The sequence below is a fragment of the Lepisosteus oculatus genome, chromosome 2, assembly GCF_040954835.1.
Source record: "Lepisosteus oculatus isolate fLepOcu1 chromosome 2, fLepOcu1.hap2, whole genome shotgun sequence".
Classification (NCBI taxonomy): Eukaryota; Metazoa; Chordata; class Actinopteri; order Semionotiformes; family Lepisosteidae; genus Lepisosteus; species Lepisosteus oculatus.
The window spans coordinates 49338699-49359227 of NC_090697.1; the positions used below are offsets into that span (position 1 = coordinate 49338699).

The 20529-nt window shown below is 37.6% G+C and overlaps 1 protein-coding gene across 2 annotated transcripts in view; it reads left to right on the forward strand.

The window, feature by feature from the left end:
* The first annotated feature begins 20 nt into the window (after window positions 1-20).
* sh3bgrl2 (SH3 domain binding glutamate-rich protein like 2) overlaps window positions 21-20529 on the forward strand; it is a 29972-nt gene continuing 9463 nt past the window's right edge. The window contains exons 1-2 of one of the 2 annotated variants that reach the window (XM_015347954.2): window positions 21-302; window positions 18212-18397. In XM_015347954.2, coding sequence (XP_015203440.1) covers window positions 270-302; window positions 18212-18397 — 219 coding nt within the window. In that variant the 5' untranslated portion in view covers window positions 21-269. Of the gene's footprint in view, window positions 303-2279; window positions 2528-18211; window positions 18398-20529 lie in introns of those variants that run through there. The other variant, XM_015347944.2, reaches the window with a different exon arrangement.

Below are 20529 nucleotides of genomic sequence, written 5' to 3' on the forward strand. Positions count from 1 at the left end.
CACCCACTTGCTGCCACAAGCAGTACTCTGTCAGAAACTGCATACTAACAAATTCAACCTGTTTACACTATTTTATCTTATTCTGTAATCCGAGATACGAAAATACACCCTTAACCAACATTCCAAAAGTTATTTTGTTCAATATTAACGTATCTCTTCCTGTAAAAAAAAAAACATTTTTAATTTCTGTCTACAAAAAATAGCAAACGACCAGGGTCAGCTGTTTTACTTATCAGACCTCAATCTGTTTTGTATAGGTTTGCCTTGATATGGGAATAACATCAATATCATTTACAATTATGGTGAGTAAGAACGAACAAAAACTAGCGAGGTGAATTAAGAGAAATATCTGCTGATGGCAATGAGGTTCAAGGGCTATTCAAGGACTATTGTGAAAATGCATTTTTTTAAATATTTTGAATGTAGTATCTGTTAAAAACACTGACGTTAGGTTACAGTTTAATGTTATTTTAGTGTTACGTGAATGTAGAGAACGTGATAGCTATTCATATAAATTGGGTTCATATATGATCTCATTGCTGTTTCAGTTTTGAGGTACATCAAGATGACAGGTTCACGATCTTTCTATTGTTCCGGTTTTGTCAAGATTGCCATGGACAGCTATCAGCTATTCTGTAATTCTGCCATCTTCCACTAGATGGGATACAAACGGTACTTCGACGAAGCAGTAAATCTGAAATCTTGCTATCTGCAAATCTCATTTCTGTTCTTGATATTCTCATCCATTCATTTTCCAAATGCTTCATCCAATACAAGGTTGTAGGAGAGAAACAATATAGCTCCAAGCAGGACACACCCTGGAAGGGATACCAGTCCATCACAGGGCACACACAGACACAAACATGCACACCCTCACACCAGGGCAAATTTTCACAGAAGCCAATTAACCCACCAGTATAATAATTATTCCTTAAAACTTATATTTCTTTTCTGGACACTCCACTCGAAGCACTTTACAAGTAATGAGGGCTATGCTCTACCACCACCAATATGCAGCACCACCTGGACTATGGCACAGTAGCCATAGTGCACCAGTACACTCACCACACATCAACTTAAAAGCAATAAAGCCAATATTAAAGCAATAAAGCCACTTCATAGATGGTAATTATTAGGAAGCCATGGTTGGTAAAGGCCAATGGAAAATTTGGCCAGGACAACAGGGTAACACCCCTACTCTTTTCAAGAACCCTGGGATTTTTAATAACCACATAGAGTCAGGGCCTCAGTTATATTGTATATCTCATCCAATGTCCCCATCACTATACTGGGGCATTAGGACTAACACAGACCACAGGGTGAGCACCCTCTATTGGCCCCACTAACACCTCTTCCAGCAGCAACCTTAATTTTTCCCAGGAGGTCTCCTATCCAGGTACTGACCAGGCTCACAGCTGCTTAACTTCAGTGGTCTGCCAGCTGTGAGTAGGAGGGTGATATGGCTACTGGCACAAGTAATGCCAATTTAAATTTTACAGGGAAATTAAAACCAACATTTTTGCATTTGCATGAATTTGGATTAATGTCAGTGGTTATGAAGCCAATCACTCAATTCAAAATGTAACTTTAGATCTAATTTAGAGAACACCTGTTGCCCCTGGCTTGTCTGATCATTACATTTTAATAGATCCTGAAAATAGATCATATTCATGTAATTACGAAGAGAATGTCATCGGTCTTCTATGTTATTGCTAGACGTTATTTATACAGTATATGGCTGGTATTCATTTTGGTTTTCTGTCCGTGGTTAATTTTAATATAGAATTGTAAGTGATTCAGTGAAGACTCCGGTTCCCCGCGACCCTGAACGTAATGAAGCGTTTAGAAAATGGATAAACAGATGATGTACTTATAGAGCTAAATTCAATTTTATTTTTTTTCAAATATAATAAGAAAGATGAACGATCATTTCTTTAGTAGGGTTCATTTTTTCTAATGGTTCGTCGGTACTGTAAATATTAATTATCATATTGTGTGGTATTTGACGCATGTTTTTTAAACACGTTAATGTTTTTCATGAACAGCAATGATTTCTTATAAAACCTTAATATAGTACTCCCGTAACAAAATCCACCTGTTTTTGCTGGATTACTCGAGATTACCAATACAATTGTTTTGTTTGTGGGTATTGTAGTTCTAAAATTTGACACCGTCCTATATAGCAACAAGTTATTAACTAAAAAAGACTACGACTCCCATAAAGCACTTCTGAAGGCTGTCACTGTATCTGCAAAGTCTCAGATGCACTTGAAAGCTGTTAGACTCTTTAGTGCCTGATGGGGGAGTGAAACCACGAGAAATGATCTCATTACAGTATTATAATGATATTTAAATAGTGGGCTCGCACGTATAGTTTATTTTAACAAGGTCTTTCCATAAGGGGAAGCAACACACTGGCAGGAAAAAGAGATCATCAAATAAACGGTTTCAAACGGTTCGCTGCTGTCAGGATTACAATAGGATGGTAATTAGAGTTTACATCGCTTCTTCGTCTGGCTCTGTAGCGGTGAGTGCAACATCAAGAAAATGGATTTTTATTTTGCTTTAGTTCAACTTTGGGAGTTATATCATTTTAAAGCTGCGAGTTACATGGATGACCCTGCATATAAAGGCATAATGGTGGAGTCTGCTGAACTACAACATTTGTTTAACTACTATGTCGTGTGGTACCCTTCAAAATATTTCTTTATGTATGCATATAGGATATCGCATTTTTGTGCTTTGCGTATGAGAGAGACAGGTATGCAAATTAAGTATAATAAACACCCCATTCTGTAGTTAAGATTGCGTTTATGAAATCTAAATACTGCAGAGTAGAAGTCCTGGGAAAAAATAAAGTAATTGCTGGCGATCTGTTCTTATTGATGACACTACTGTACTACCAATAGAAGGTTTTTTTTTAAATAGTAAAGAAAATGAATAAGTAACCAGAAATTACACTTAATAAATTAATATTCCATCTTGAAATGAAAACTTAACGGAATTGAAACACTTCAGTGTTTTAGGGAAGATCCACGTCCACGTTAATAACCTCGACCTACAGTATTTCAATGTGAAATAGATGTCAGGTTGTTATTTTTCTGAAAGCTGCGCTTTAAAGTAGAATTCGAATTGGTTAAAGGTGAATTTGTAAAGAAATATGTCCGTCGTTCTCTCCAAAACTCAAAACCTTGTCCTGATGTGATGTATTTGCACACTGATCTAGACAAACCTCTATAATCGTAAAGGAACTTATTTTAGCGTTATAGAAACGATAAAGTTAAACTCGCCAATTACAGTAAGTTGCAGAATATAAGGGTACGACAACGGGGTGGTTACCGGTCAGTGATCCGAGTTCAGCATGAAGGGATACGAAGTCTTCATTGTTAATGATAAGCACTTAAAAAAAACGTTTTGTGTTTATCCTAAACTGATTTTATAGCTCTGGTCTGTTGTATCTTTCCCTACAATTAGCCACTGCTTAATCTAATCAAAGATGTTGTCTTTTCACATTTCAGTTAGCATTGCATTATTCTAGCAAGGAGTCGGTATGTGGTAGTACAGCAAGTGCTGTTCCGCTGAAACTAGTGTAGATACAATTCACATCTGAAATTGTTTGAAATTTCTGTGATTTGCTTTGTTTATTCGCGGATTCGTATTTCTACAATAATAATTTCTTTTAATTTGACCACTGTAAAAAATGACGTCATTGTTTTGATAGACGTTAATATTCCGTAACATAAAAAATATCATTTTGCTCACTTTTGAGAAATAATTATAAAGTGACTGGAGACCCTCATGTTATTGTTCATGTAAGGTGCAAATCATCGGTGCCTTTTGCACGGGAAACAAAATATGTGCAAAACAGGACCGTCTTTTAATTGCAGTGGCAGAATACGCCCTTTTTTGCAAAGCAAGGTCCAAGGTTGTGTAAACTACAGTCTGCTTGTTTGCATAGTTTTCGAAGTAGTCATTTAATGTAGTACTAGTGATTTATGTTCTTTGGATACCAATGGAAAACATTAGCATGGTATTTTGTTTCGTGAAAAAAACGGAAACATTTGAAGTGAATGCTTATCATTTAATGTCAGATAATATATACAGATTATTATTTCCCCAAAACTGTTGTCTTACCTTAATTAATTAAAGTAAAGACATTTGACCACATTTTAGTATTTTAACAGATATTTTCCCCAAGGCATTTTACAACGCAAATCACCAACGAATGGAAATATGGAGTAGAATGGATAATGTGGACTGTAACATAAGGAATGTAGAGTAATTTAATTAAATACAATGACCAAAACTATGTACAGACATTAAATTAACAGACTCCAAAAATACAGTCTGCAGGGCCTGAAAGCACAAAGTACAATATAAAGGTTTGGTTTCTAGGACATTGGGTCTTCAGGCAACTCTAGCCAGAGTTTTCAGAGTTTTCCGATTCCATCAGAGGGGTGCAAGGGGAGAGTATGAAGGTGACATGAGGCAGGAGAGTGAAAGAGGAAACACTACTAAAGAACTAGCAAAAGTTGAACAGAGAAGATGAGCCAATATACTGTAGGAACATACAGTAGGAGGGGATGTTACAGGGATGAAGAAAATGGCAGGTAGGACAAGGATCTTTTAATCCTTTGTGAGGATAAATAGGTTAGCAGTGCAGAGAGCACACAGCTTCTTTCACATAACTCCTGTGTTGTGCATTTTTGTATAACACACTCATCTTCATACATACTATTAGTTATTATTTGTATGCTTTTTTTTATTTTGACTGAGCAGAAGAAGTGTGCTTCATACAAGTATTCCCAAAATAGGATGTCGTTTTTTAATGAATGATGATGATGGGGTAGAGAGGAAGGACATTGCCTTTTTTTTCTGAATTATTTCTGTTTCATCGGTTAAAAATAAATAAACCTGACCACAAAATAATTTTGGCATTATTTTGTAAAAACATGATTTATCACTTCACTATGGATGTAAACACAAACATGGTAGTAGTATAGTTCAGTATCACTGCAATTTCGGGGTTAGAAATGGCATATGAGCAGGGAAGAGGGATGTGTTTTAATTTTCTTTCAATGTAGCATTAATGCAAATTGAATATTTGAATACATTTTGCTTCAGTAATTTGCTTCACTGGATGATGCTCATGCAAATAAGGTGTGTGAATACTTAAGAATTCAATCAATATAAAAAACAGGTAGTATTTTTAGTACCTTAGGACACCTGATTGTCCTAAGGTACTTCCCTCTGCTCGTTAGTAGCTTTACACCCTTCATTGGTGAATCGTTTAGACACAGCCAATGGATAGCTTTGGCAGCCATACCCATCTCAAGATTTGGAACCGAATTCAATCTTGGAACAGGTGTTCTGACTATGGAAGTGCACAAAAAATAATAAGTGCACTTCCATAGTCAGGGAATACTGTTCTTAGGCTCCCCGGTACAGCTGGGTAATGCCTGGCAGAAACCTTGAGAAGACAAAAGATATAATACAATAAGGCAAAACTGCACTAAACAGAACATTTCAACATTTCACTACTGTTTACACTGTTAGCATCAGAGTCCTGCCTTCAAGACATGGAAGACAGAAATGTCTCAAAACTGAAACACAAAACTCCTTAATAGGGCAAAGAGGAATCCTGTGTCATACTGTAGATCAAAACTTCTGCCCAGGAATGAATTACTTTCTGAATAAGAACGCAAACTGAATGGGAACCAATTTCCCATTTCCAAGCGATGCAATCAATGAGAGGTGTCTTATACTGTGCATTTCGCAAAACTGAGGTCCTGACTCTCTGTGGTCATTAAAAATCCCAGGGCGTTTCTCGAAAAGAGTAGGGGTGTAACCCCGGCTTCCTGGCCAAATTTCCCATTGGCCCTTACCAATCATGGCCTCCTAATAACCCCCATCTATGAATTGGCTTCATTACTCTGCTCTCCTCACCACTGATAGCTGATGTGTGGTGAGCGTTCTGGCGCACTATGGCTACTGTCACATCATCTAGGTGGATGCTGCACGTTGGTGGTGGTGGAGGGGATCCCCATTAACTCTAAAGCGCTTTGAGTGGAGTGTCCAGAACAACGCTATATAAATGTAAGCAATTATTGTAATTTCACAATTAGGTAATCTCTATTTCCCCAGATATACACGATCACTGTATTAGCCATATACAATTTCTTGCATTAGGAATTTGTCTTTTTGCATACCCCAGCTTGCTCTCCATGGGACACACAGACAGGGAGAGAAGCTTGGGGTCAGAGCACAGGGTCAGCCATTTATACAGCACCCCCGGAGCGGTTGGGATTAAGGGAGTAGCATTCCTCTGTCGGCCGCGGGATTCAAACCAGCAACCTTCCAGCCACTGGCGTGGACCCTTACCACAGTGCCACCGCTCCTACCTAAAAGCTCATGGCAACCCCTGCCCTCCAGCATGCAAGGCACAGGCCTAAGCCATTACACCAACGTGCCACTTGTATATAATACAACAAATCCCTTTACTTAAGAGTACTGTACTTTTCCACTGCTCAGATTACCTGGACAGATTCTGCTCTCTTAGTCTGTTAAGGGGAGTTTATCTCTCATGGCCAGTCATTCATCCGGTATTTCTTCCTCTTCTTCTTTCAATATTACACTCGCTGCTGCTTGCCAATGAAAATGTAAAGTAAATTGCAGTAAAGTGGGGGAAACAGCAGAAGAACATCACTGAAGGGTGTCACCCAAAAGACATGAAACACTTTGACGATGATAAGCACCTGTTAGTTTAATGATCTATTCAGCTGTTTCGATTTTTCCATTCTATATTTGACATTTGATATGAGAAAGAAAAAGGAAGTGAAAACTGTACCCTGAGATGGATTGCTCAATTTCTTCTGTTTTTTTGTGCAGGGGACATGCACAACTTTTTTTTCCTTTCTCTTGGTCACATCTCTCCAAGGGTACTGTACTCCTGTGGGAAATACTTTGCCCTAATCTAGCAATCCTTCCTGATTCTTTGGTGTACAGAAAACTCCACTTTGAAATCCTACCTCTTATTATGATACAGCCACAGTAGGGTCAGCCTCAAGGCAATTACTGTGCAAATGCACACCCTAGGCAGCAACTGTATAAGGTAATAATTAAGCTGGAGCACCCTTGAAAAAGTATTTAGAACCTTCCTGGGGTTTAAGTGTTTGGTTCTCATTTTTATGGCCTCATTTTTGAAATGGCAAAATAATGCACATTTTTTTTTCAAACTTAATATTTTATTCATAACCTGAATGCTCAAGCTGAAGACTTCAAAGGGTAAGATAAGTTACAGTAAATGTCAGCGAGACCTAAATAGGAAAAAAACTGAAATGTTGATTGCATGCTGTAAATATTCACTTCAAACTTGTTGGTTAAAGGATCTTTGGTAACAATTACTGGCGTGTTTCTTTTTGAGTAAGTCTCTGTCAACTGTGCATGCTGGCTTGGTGCAATTTTGCCCATTCTTTTTGACAGATTTGCTCGAGGATCACTCATGGAGAGCAGTTTTCAAGTCTTTCCACAGATTCTCAGTATGATTCAAGTCAGGACTTTGACTGGGCCCCTCAAGGACATTCACTTTCTTATTCTTTCTTATTCTTAAGCCTCTCCAGTGTAGTTTGAAAGGTCTGAATTAGGTTGTTCTCTAAGATTTGTCAGTACTTTACTTCATCTGTGTTCTAATTAGTTTCCAATTAGTGACACGCTTCCCAGTCCCTGCCCTGATGAGAAGCAGGGACTTGATAGTGGGAATGGTGTTGATAGAGTGTTGCATTATGCTGGGTATGGGTCAGATGCAATGCTTTGAATCTAGACTAGAAAGTTTCAATTTTGTCTTGTCTCATCATAAAACATTTAGCAGTATCACTTAGGTGCTTTTTTTCTACCCTATGCATTTTTTCAGTTACATTCAAGCCCCTTTCGTTTGTGACTAGGATGTTCTTGACCAACGGTCATTTCCCCCTGTCTCAGCCACTGAGCTATGAACTGAACCTATTTTTTTTCAGGGTAATTTAACTGGTTTATTAATGATTTTCTCACAGAACACCAATGAAGGAAAAAGAAAATGTAATTCACACTGTCAACACACAGACCCTCCCTCCCTGAAGGTACTTTTGTGCACTTAAAATTAATTTAGGTTTGCCACGGCATTCTGCGTGAATGTACATACAATTCTGACTTTTCTAATTTTCTTTCAGATTATTTATTTCTTTTTGTTGTTACGTGCATGACCTACTCCACCAACATTGAGTGTATCGTGAGTGCCATCTTTAAAGCAGCAAAATATGAAAACTCTTTACATTTACAAGACAGTGAAGTGCTCTGTAATCTGGGATACATACCTGTATCTGTACAGACAAAAAGTTGGTCACACTTCTGTGAATTTGGTTGTACAGTGAAATTCAAGAAAAACAGTTCGATAAAACAGTTGATTTGGTATCAGAAACTGAGAGATTGGGGTGGTGACTTGGGTATTTTTTCCAGATTCCGTGTTTCACACATTACTGAATGAGAGGGTACATTTTTCTCCCACAAAGATACTGAATAATAGCTGATTTGTTTGTTTAATAAATAATGACAAAGTCAAAATTCTGTGTGCTGTCACAGGTGGTTAGATTTTATCCACATTTAGGACTTGGTGAGGATTAGGTGAAGGTCAGATAGTGTATGTCTTAATATCTAAAACCATAGAATCATAAGAGAGTGTACTATCTTTTTCACATCACTATATGTCCAGAACATTTTCTACCTCTTTAGCAAAGATGCAGGGTGAAAGGTGCCAAGTTCAAAATGAGAAACCTATTCCAAATCCATTTCTAAATTCCAAACCAATCTTTACATTTATCTTAAAACCTTAAATGCTTTACAAAACAGAAAAATCTGATGCACACGCTTCTCTTGCACGTGTTTTCTGCTGTTTTAGTTTATTCTGATGGGTGGGTGTGCCGTGTAGTTGAGTTCATTTGATGTATGCCATGATGTTAATTCTGCAGTTTTAATCTTCCACAGTCGTTATGGCAATGAACCTTTTTGTTACCTTAGTGAAATTTTACTAAAGGACAAAAAATATGCAGCTAATGTTTCAAATAGGACTCTTAAACTCCAGTTTGGAAAAGACTGGTATCTTTTATCTTCCTGTGTCTATGCAAAACTCTAGAGAGAAAAAGCCTTTGCTGCCATTCCTAGCTGCAGGATAGAGATAATTCCAGCCTGCCTGGGTGGAAAAAGCTCGTTTAATTAACTTTCATTAGTAATCTGCTGGGAGTTGATGTACAGAGAATTCTGTCACGTCTGTCACGGAAGTGAAGCGAATGTGATGGCTCGACATGTTTTTGGTCTTCTAATTGCTCGTCTCTAAAGTGACACTCTTATATGAGCAAACTTCCTGTACTCGGTTACTCAGCTCGGACATATCATCTTATTCCTCTTTTCTGTTTGGGTCAGGGTTTTTGGAGGCTATGTCAACAAGTCCATGAGCTGTAGTGGCTGCCTTCCCTGGAGTGTTATGCCTGGTGGAAATGGTTGGTTTTAATCTGTGGCCGGAATTTTTTTGTTTTTCAGAAAGCAATACATTTCCTTTTCATTTAAGATTCAAGAAAGTTAGGGAGGCTTGGTCTTACAGGGTTTAGCACTGCTGCCTTTGCAGCACTAGGGCTCTGGGTTGAATTCCTGTGGAGCTGCGCGGGGTTTGAATGTTCTCCCTGAGTTCACATGGGTTTCCTCCGGGTGCTCCAGTTTCCTCCCACAGTCCAAAGACACGTGGTATCTTAATTGGCTTCTGGGACAACTGACCCTGGTGTGAGCATGTGTTAGTGGTGTGCAATGGACTGTCCAGGGTATAACCTGCCTTGTGCCTGTTGCTTTGCTGGAACAGGCTCCAGCTCTACCACAGCCCTACATTGGATAAAGGGGTTAGAAGCTGGATGGATTTCTGAAAGCTGAGGAATAAGGATAGTGACCATAGTGAGGATCTTGCTATCATCAACGTTTCCTCTTCCAGGTCTGCAAGGGTGTCTTACCAGAATCAGAGGTGTGCAAAGAAAGAATTGATTGCTTCCTTGTTACCCTTTTCCTCACAAGGCCGCCAGCTTGTTGATGTTCCAAGAGAGACGTTACATTATAACATGCGTTATACAAACACTAGATACAGTAAATGGTTTGTTCTTGTTTGTTATCTTTAATATCCACGGGACAATGTTGCATGTAATATCTGGAACAGAAAGCAATTCTCCATATTAAGAGAGTTGTTTTCCACGATTGAGTGATTGCCTCATTTTATTTATAAAAATATGTTACAAAAGAAGTATATGAAAATATTCACTACTTCCACCTTTGCCTTGAATATGGACCAGGTTGTGTCTGAAGAAACCAGTTTCACAGACATGCTCATGTTAATGTTGAATTATAAATTGGTACTGCATTAAATACAGCAGCTCCTCCACAGAAAATGCTGTTTTTCATTAATGTTAGCATTTTACTGAGCATGTCTACAAATAATTAATACAAGTACCTGAAAGGTAATTATTGTACATTAATTGAAAGCATTTTTAAAGCAAATATGTACAGTGCATTCAGGCTTTTTCTTTGTTGTTTACACATTTAGTTTGAATTAGTCTAAACAAAATAAATAAGCCCCATTAAAGCTTAATATTTCACATTTTAAGATAGGCTCTTCTATTTAAACACAGTTCTAGAAAAAAACAACATGCAATTTACTAATAAATAATCTGGATGTTTGAGTATTATAAGCAACTCATTTGTCTGAAAATGTTTTAATTCAACATTTTCTTAAAGGTAAATATTTGTAATTTCAATGTCCTAACAATCTAACAAAATAAATATTGTTTTTACAATTGTGGGTTTGAGATTACTCTATGTAGCACTGGGATGTGTTCAACTTTTATGAATTCCCTTACGTTCAGATACTGTTTTTGATTTAATCTGTTCTTCTGTACAGGGAAAAAAATAGGCTATGGAGGAAATGTTTTGATACGAAAACTGGGCAGAAATCCCACAAGATTTCTAATATTGAATTTTCTTTTTGAGATGGAATTTGTTGACAAGGCCCATCCCCTTAAACACGCAACGTTAAAATAATAACCTATGTAATTAATTTTATTTTTAATTAAGTTTAAGTCTTTGATTGACCTGAAACCCTCCATTTAAGCACACTATTAATGGCAATTGGCAATGCACATTGAAAGCTCAGTGCTTACCGGCATTCTGTAAAAACAGATGCTGTGTGTGTCAAATCTATGTCTCAGCTTCTTTAATTCTCTTGGAATACTCAAAGGAGCATGACTTTAATGAAATGCAAAGTTCTCTGATATGTGGTTGAATACTGTTTAAAACATGCTAATCCTGGGACACAAACATTCCCCACATTTACAGTACTTTTCAGGAAAGCTGTTTTTTGTGTTATACATTATAAAGATATAAGCAAACATCATATCATCTTTGGCCATTTAACATTATGGAATCCATAATTTCCTTTGAGAGACCAGTGTCGTTTGTAAACGTGTAAATATGGGTTCACCTAATTAGCTTTAATTAAGATGCTGAACAATGCTGTCCGTGCCCTCTAGGAAGAGCTGTGACAAATGACTTTGTTGGTATGTACAGTGTACTGTATATTGATTCATAATCAGTATGGGAAACCTTCCTCCAGAGTCAACTATTAAGTTTGGCCTAGTTTTTTCAGATCTAGAGATCTACACTGTTAGTTGGTGTCAAAGGTGTCAGCTATGGTTGACTAAGTTTATATGTATTTCTGCATAGAATACGCATTTAAAATGTGTAGCTACATAGTTAAATGAGAGGAACAGTGTTCATGAACAGGTGATGTGAGTGAATGAAGATGAAGAAGGGTTTTCAGTGACAGTAGAACAATAGGGTTTGGTAAACCAGCTGCAGCAGTACTGATTTTATTTATTTATATACTGACAGTATATAATCCATTCACCTGATCAGATGCAATTAATATTACTAGTTCTCCATGTTTTTATCTGCCTGTAAATATTCTGTAAAAAACAAAACATCCCAGTTTCTTGCTTGAATATTGACAGATTGTCTGTTGATTGATGGTTGTCTGTCATGTCCGATGATGGCGGTTGTACTTTGTGCAGCTCATCTGTTTTGAAGATTGGTTGGTCCTTGGTTGCACTGGATGGCCATGACGCCGTTCTGTGCCTTGGCATGCCCTTCGCATGAGCGTTGCAACAGTATAGTGTCCCATCACTGTACACACAGACCGCAGGGTGAGCACCCTCTATTGGCCCCACTAACACTTCTTCCACCAGCAACCTTAGTTTTTCCCAAGATGTCTCCCATTAAGATACTGACCATGCTCACGCCTTCTTAGCTGTAGTGGGTTGGCCAGTTGTGAGCTGCAGGGTGATATCGCTGCCGGCAGATTGTCTGTTAAAGACTTGTTATATGACATATTGAAGACGATAGTTTTGTCAAGTTTAATACTTGTTTGTCCATTTATCATGAGAATTTACAGAAGACAACATTTTTCAGTAGAGGATTCCTTCAGGCACCTCCAAGGTTGAGTTGGGATGAGCTGGCCAGCACCTTCTCTCTCAGCTCTCCGTGAAACAGCAAGTCCTGCAACTTCCCAGGTGACTGCAGGCTAGCAGGGATGTGTTGCTTCACCTTTCTGTAAGGAGCAGTGGAGCCTGCAGTGTGTCCACATGAAAAACATCAGCTTTAACCACTGAAAGCGTATGTCCCTCATAATCACCTTTTAAAGACTGCTTTCCTCTACTTTCTCTTATTGTACAGTGGAAATGTTACTGGTTGCATAAAATCATTGTGATTTTCCATCTTAATGTGATGGTATTCCCCAGTGGTCTGTGATCTCAAAGGGGAATGAGACACCAATAAGAAAAAAATCTTTCAGAGAGTAATCAATCTGTTTGCTCTCAATTTGCACTCACATGGCATTTATCTGTGTTCTTTACAGCAAAGACCAGGGGTGAGTCTAGTGGGTGACTTAGGTTATTTTTAAGTGGGGGCTGTAATGTGCTGTTGCTTTACAGCTTAATGAGCTGTAATGGGCAGTTGTCAATAATGGAATAGATTCTGTGCCTGCTAATAGCACCGAGAAATCTGGATTCCTGCTGTCTATGCAACTAAACCATAGATTACCTTTGAGATTTAGTAATCCAATTTGTCTTTTCACTAGCAAGTGTATTCACTCCCTTTCGATAATGCCCATTTTTGCTAAATTGCAAAAGCCGTATAAATGTTTTTCTAACCTGAATATGTTCAATCTAAATGAAGTAAAGTTGACATTTAATTTCTTTCACCCATAAATGTGTTCAATTTGAGCGAAGAAGAATCAAAAACTACAACTTTGATTGCATAAGTATTCATGCCCTTCGCTACAGCAAAACTAAATTAGTTCAAAGCCACAACATTTCTTTGCCAAGTCACACATTTAGCTGAGTGGCCTCTGAGTACAGTAATAGTGGGTCAAGTGATTTCTGAATAAATATGGCTGTCTCTGTCAGGTTCCTCAGTCAGCCAGTGGATTTCAAGCAAAGATTTGACCATGTGCTATTAAAACAACCCGGGTATAAAGATGTAGAAAGGTACAGAAGAAAAGGAGAAGGAAATGAAAGACCCTAAATATCCCCTTGAGCATGGTGAAGTCATTATTAAGTGGAAGGCACCCACACACTTCCAAATCAGGTTGACTCTCCTTGCTGTACAGCCCAGGAAGGAAGACAGTGGAAGTTATCATGAGGCCGATGGAAACTCTTAATGAGCTACAGAGTTCCCTGGCCAAGATTGACGAAAATGTCCATGAGGCAACAATATCCTGGTCATTCCACAAAGCTGACACCCAAAGCACAAGACGAATGGCTGACAATATTTACCATCCCAGTGTGCAAAGTTGGTAGACTAATGCAATTTCTGTTTTACATTTATCATTTTACAAAACTCTCAGTTTACCCTGTGACCTCCCTGCAAATTAAGCAGGTGAATGACTGATGATTGAGTAACATGGTTTGAGATGAAAAAAGTGCTGTCCTAAATTAGTTTATATGCAAACTATTATTGTTGTTGTGGTTCTGGTTTCTGTAGTGGTGTGCTTTTAACCAGGATTATCTGGACCTATTTAACAGCCTCTGCCAGTTTTTCAGATTCTTCCACTTTAAAGAGATGTAGAAAAGTGCGGACAGTCCTCCGGGGCCAGGATTGGGGACCCCTGAGGTAGAGGATAGGTATAGAGGAGAAGCAACCAGCTGTATGAGAAATCAAATCTACCTGCCCGTTTAGTCACAGCAGCCATTATTATTATCAGGGAGACACTTTCATCTATCCCCTATGAATTGGCTTCATTACTCTGCTCTCCTCCCCACTGATAGCTGATGTGTGGTGAGCGTTCTGGCACACTATGGCTGCCGTCGCATCATCCAGGTGGGGCTGCACACTGGGGGTGGTGGAGGGGAGTCCCCATTACCTGTAAAATGCTTTGAGTGGAGTGTCCAGAAAAGCGCTATATAAGTGTAAGCAATTATTATTATTATTATTATCATCTAGTGCAATCCCAAAATTGTTAAATTCTAAAACAATCCTAAACATTAATCACTCTCATTAAATACACAGTAATTGTGAATCATACTGGTAAAAATATAACATAAAGAAAATATCATTTTCACACCTGCCATGCAATACGTAGTAAAGGATTTTGTATTTTACAGTAATGGTTCACAGTTTTTGAACATATCTTGTGGCTCCTTAGTGTCATTCATTCACAGTGTTTCACAGAACTCTTTATTTGTTTCATATCCTGCTGTGTGGGTTTTTTTTTCCATTCTGCCTAGAGGTCGTTAGCTATCATTTGAGCTGGAATAGATATTTCGACATGGAGAGTGGTGTACAGTCGTTACATGGGGTGTGATATTTTCACAGTGGGCTTGAACACTGGGGGGGCTCCTTTCCCTGGGTAGTCTTGTTTACCCGCTTTGACAATCCTTGAATTCTGTATGAATTGTGACATTAAAAGGCCAATAAATATCTAAGCAGAACTATGAAGAATGTATCCCAGTTTATGAGGATGTGCAATATGTGTAAATAATAAAATTAAAAATTTAGATTTAATAATGGTGTCATTTAAAGATCAGCAGTGCCTTTTCTTACTTTGTTTAGGAGTGTATGACTGTGTACCATTATTAATGAATAGTGAATTCTTCACCTACTCACCCCTTACCTCTCTATTGCTCAGTCACTTTGTGGAGGTTCAGCCAATCAGGGAAGAAATACCATCTGCTAGATCCACATTAACAAGGTAAAGCACAGGTGCTTGGACCAGTGCAGATCTACCAGAAGGTGCAGTTACAGACACATCTGTGTCAATAGCTTTTCTTACTGTGGATATAAGTCTACATATATAAGTCTACACACCCTTATTGAAATTGCAGGTTTTTGTGAAGTAAACTGCTGTAATAAATGTAAAAAGGGTGTGTAGATTTTTTATATCCACTGTATGTAAGCCAGCATTTGCATTATTGATGCAATAAATAAATATTTTGGTTTCTTGGGATACAATTGTCCAGTTTTATCCATCGTATAATATGAGTAGGTCAGTCACATTGTATGCAATGTGACCTTGCAACCAACAAAATTCAAGAGAAAAACAAATAGATAATTATTAAGAAAAATAACTGAAGTTAAAAAAAAACTACAACACCCAGGTTGCATACAGTAAGTGTGCACACCCTGGAAAAGATGGAAAATGTCTGACATTATTTATCTTGATTTTTGGCTTTACATCACAAAAACCTGCAATTTCAATAAGGATGTGTAGACTTTTAATATCCACTGTAGATTGCTTCAATAACACAATATGAGCTCTGCAATTTGATGTATCAAGAGCAGCCATGCAGAAATAAGCAGTTGTATTTGATCCTTAACTCTCTTGCTGACACTGCTTGAAACTGGCATTGTAGGAAACACACCCAGTTCAGGAGTTTAAACACTGAATTCATGTGTCGCTCAGCATCAGAATAATGGTTTTCATATGAATGTGCCAGCTTCGAAGACACCATTAAGAGCTATTAATATAATGTTTGTTTTACATTTATTTTGTTTTGGGGAGAAAACATGTTCGATGGTGCTCATTTAAATGATCATTTAATTGATCAGTTAATCATTGCTAGATTAATTGAAGCATGTGTGAGTTTTTGTTCCTGTAAGTACTGACCTGATTATATTTGCCTTATGGGACATGTATAGCCTGTTGGTGTATTTCTCAATTTGATTGGAGAAACATTAAATTCCTTCATAAATATGATAACCTTAAAACTGTGAATAAGACACCATGGAACTTTCTGCATAATGTACAAAACTTTTCAGTGTAATTGTAGTGATACACTACAGTACTGAATCCTACAACATTAAAACTTTGTCAAACTTTGTCAATGCCTTATGAGGATAAATACTAACCACAGAGTAAAATGGTTGGTTTATTTGAGGGTGAAAATATGGCTCAATTGGTCATGGTAATAGAGCCAAATAATTATTGATGTTTCCTCTGTTACAGCTGAGGAAAGATGCTAAATTGTTTTTTATGATTTTGGAGGTGATATGAAATTTTGCAGCTCAACATGAGCTGTAAAACTGCTTCACTGAAGGAAAAGATGGGATTTCTTCTATGGATCTGTAGCATGATGTACAGTACATAAAGCAAATGGCAAACGCTTTCGTATTTGTCACAAGCCCCACCTGTGAGAAAGAAATACTCTACTGCAGTATTACTGCAGTGCAAGTAAATGTTTGAGAGTTTTTATTGCATTTGACTTATGAACACAAGCTGTTCTCCACATAAAAAAAATCTTTGAATTCCCTGTTTTGAGTCAGCAGCAATAAAATAATACTCTACAGGCTAAGGACACTGTGTGTTACTGGTTTCATGTCTAGACGTGTCTGTTTTGTTTTAGGACTAAATGTGAAATTATTTGGATCTCATGCTATCTGTTTCAAAGACATCTGAACTTATCTCGAAGGATCATCTCTTGTAAAAATAAAGTATGAATGGACTGGCAAACATTAAGTCTAAAACTAAGAATTAGAGAAAATGCTGTACTTTGTACAAAGATATATGTATACAGTATATACAGTATATTTCCATTTGAATTTACAAAAAAGGAGACCTTTTTTTTTTATTAAAATGTTTGCCAAAAAAGGAAAATGGAAATTGCCTTCAAGCTGGAGTCCACTGTTGATTTTATAACTAAACAAGCAAATGCATGTTTTGTCTGGAGAAGTTGAAAATAGCAACTGGCTCTTCTATCTGGAGAAGTCCTCTTTTCAACCCCAGTTTGTACTCACTGCTTTAAAGCCAGTTTGAGACACTGTAATGACAACCACATAGCCCTTGTTGTGCTGAAAGTTGACTGCATCCAGAAGTGGCCAGAACTTTAATGTAACACTAAACTATCCTTTAAAGTATTTTTTGTTATTTTGTTTTTTAATAGCATGTTAAACAGTTAAAAGTTTACCGTTTAAGTTTTTGTATTTGCTAATTTATTTCAGTTGTCTATTTCAGGTCTAATTTGAACATTTCTTTCATCTCTTAAAAGGTTGAAAGGGATTTGTAATTGGTATCAGGCCTATATGAATGAGTGACTTTCAGAAATGTGTTAGCTGAAATGTGACCAACTGGATTTAAGCAGAAGCAAAAACACAGTCTAGTCATCAATAACTGATGCCTTTTAAGACCGAATTAGTCAGAAATAAGTGAGCAACTTATTTCTGACTAATAACCTGAGGAGAGACCACATAAGGTTTAGGAGGTGTTAGCAATAATGTATGTAGCCATGTTAATTTTCAAATTATGGTCTGAGGACAGAAAAAAAGGCCTAACAAGCAAGTGGATTAGTTTACACGAACCAAAAAATGGCAAAAGCTGGAACAAAACTGATAGACACAAGGGTTGTCTAGGAAAAGGAATGAGAACCACTGACGTAGAGGCAATTGGTATAATATCACAGGTTGCGTTTTCTAATTCCTAACACAGATCAGACATAAGACTGTATAAGCACCCTTCTGTAAATGCAGCATGAAAATGTTGGTAAATATCTTTGCTGACAAGTCAGTCTAGGGCCAGAGTACGCTGGAGTTCATATGTGTAAGTGGGGAAGAAACTAATTTCTAACTCTTACAGACCGAACTGTATGTGTTGTTTGCGCAGATCAAGAAGAGACAGCAGGATGTGGTGGGGTTCTTGGAGGCCAACAAGATTGTGTTTGAAGAAGTGGATATAACCATGGTGGAGGAACAGAGACTGTGGATGTACAAGAACATTCCCAAAGAGAAGCTCCCAGAGAAAGGGAACCCACTCCCACCTCAGATATTTCAAGACGAAAAGTACTGTGGGGTAAGCAAGGAAAATGGAAAATAAATGGCTTGTTGCATGGCTAGACATCATTGGCTGAAAAGCGAATGGAACCGAGACTTGTTCTTGTGACATTTTAATCCCAGAGCCCTGCTTTGGATAGTTCCAGCACCGCAGTGAAGTTAAGCGTATTGAGATCAAGGCAGTGACATGTGCCAGAATGAAATAGGATTAGGTTTCAAGCTGAGCCCTTCTGTTTGACAGCGGGTGAACTGAAAAATGCAGTGGCCTTGTCTCAAAACCCTGATCAATTATCTTATAGATGGAGGACAAGCAGGGGTTTTATATGCGTATGCTCATTTTTTCTAATCAAGAGTGAAGAAAAATAATATTGAATGCCACTTTCTGTTCTGACTTTAACGTTAATGTTATTTAAATTATTTCCCTATTATTTTTAGGAAATGTTATTACCTACAGTATATAGAGGAAATCTGATGAATTCCTGGGGTCCAAACTGTTGGTAAATTGTCATGCTTTTCTGCTTTCTAAAACATAGTTCTGCATTAATCACTTTAATTAATTTCTCTAGATCTTTTAGCTATATTTTTGTTAATGGATGTCTTGATGAGACTCACTCCTAGTAATACATTTATCTGGGGGTATTTAATTCCCTATATAGTCAGCTCTTTTAGTGGCAGGGTTTCCAGCAGTAAAACTAACTTTAAGCACATTTCCTCCAGTGGAATGGCACTGCACTGTTGCAGAATGTTAAAGAGGCATCTTTCAAATCAACACTTGAGAACAATACCAAAGTGTCACACACTGCTAGACCTTAAATATGTAAAGTTAAATCTGTTCATCTTTCCAGTTTATTGCCAGACATCTCCTACAAAAAATACCTTCTGGAGCCAGGACTGACAATAAAAACGTTTTGTCCACATTAAAACACATATAAATAATCAGAGAGGATAAACTACTGATAAAAGCCAACAACAATCTACATTCTACAAGTGGTGGTTATATTTTCTGTTTATTTTTTCAAAGCACTAATTAATTTGGTGTTAGTATGGTCTTTCATCATGAACCTTCAGCTGTTCTAAAAAGTTCCATGTGGGAACTGGAATCGCATTAGTCACTGAATCAATGCTGAGTAAGAGTATTGTATTATAAGCCTAATCTGACAGTTGTAACAGTATGTTGTCTGTGCTGCTGCACAAGCAGGGCTGGCTGTCCTGTCCAATGTGTCATTCCCAGAGCACGCCACCAAAACATTAACCCCCTCTGTGCAGAAGTACTAAAGCCTGTTTAATTGCAAAATAAAAAGAAATGAAGTGGAAAAGGTAGTCGATGCCACCAGGTATGACACATACAATAAAGATTCTAAGCGTATGAACATCTGAAAATAATTCTGAAATTATTCATACATACATTATGCGACAGTCCAGGTGTCCAGTTGTGGGTCATAAAACCTTTATTTGCCTTTGACATCAAGAGAGGACTTTGTTCTGATCCGTTTTTGGAGACCAGATAGTGTCTGAACAGTCAAACCTGTTATTTTAACGTCAAACAATTTGACGGGCAAAATGTCATTGACTTAATTAAAAATAAAATACTTAGACGTTGTACTTATCAGTCATTTTTTCATCTGAAATTAATTCATAGTGAAAATTCCAGTTTAGCCTTCACTGTTCCAGTGCTTTTTGATGGCGCTGTACAGTACATGCTTGGCTTTTTTATTGCTCCTTCTGATCTTATAGGTGTTCTGAAGTCTCTTTAAAACCATGTAGACTTAACATCCATTGGTAAAATTTCACCTGAATACTTATAATTCAAACCATATGCAGAGACAGGCAAATGTGCCCTGATAACACAGGAGCTGTACATTAATTCTGACAACTATAAAAGTGATCTGTAGCAGTCTTACAAGACCCAAAGCGTTTTTTATGCAGCACAGACAGTTGCAACCTGTGGTTGCGTGCCAAAGACTATTGCACTTTACAGAAATCATTGCTGTAATCCTAATGGTTGAAATTGTAAAATAATACATCAGGACAGGACATGGTTATTTTATTCCATGACTCTATCTGCAGATGTTTAACTTGTTAAACTCTGGTATTTCTTTGGTGCCAGATTCAGTTTCAACAGGCCTGTCTGAGTTTAGTGTCTGGAAAAGG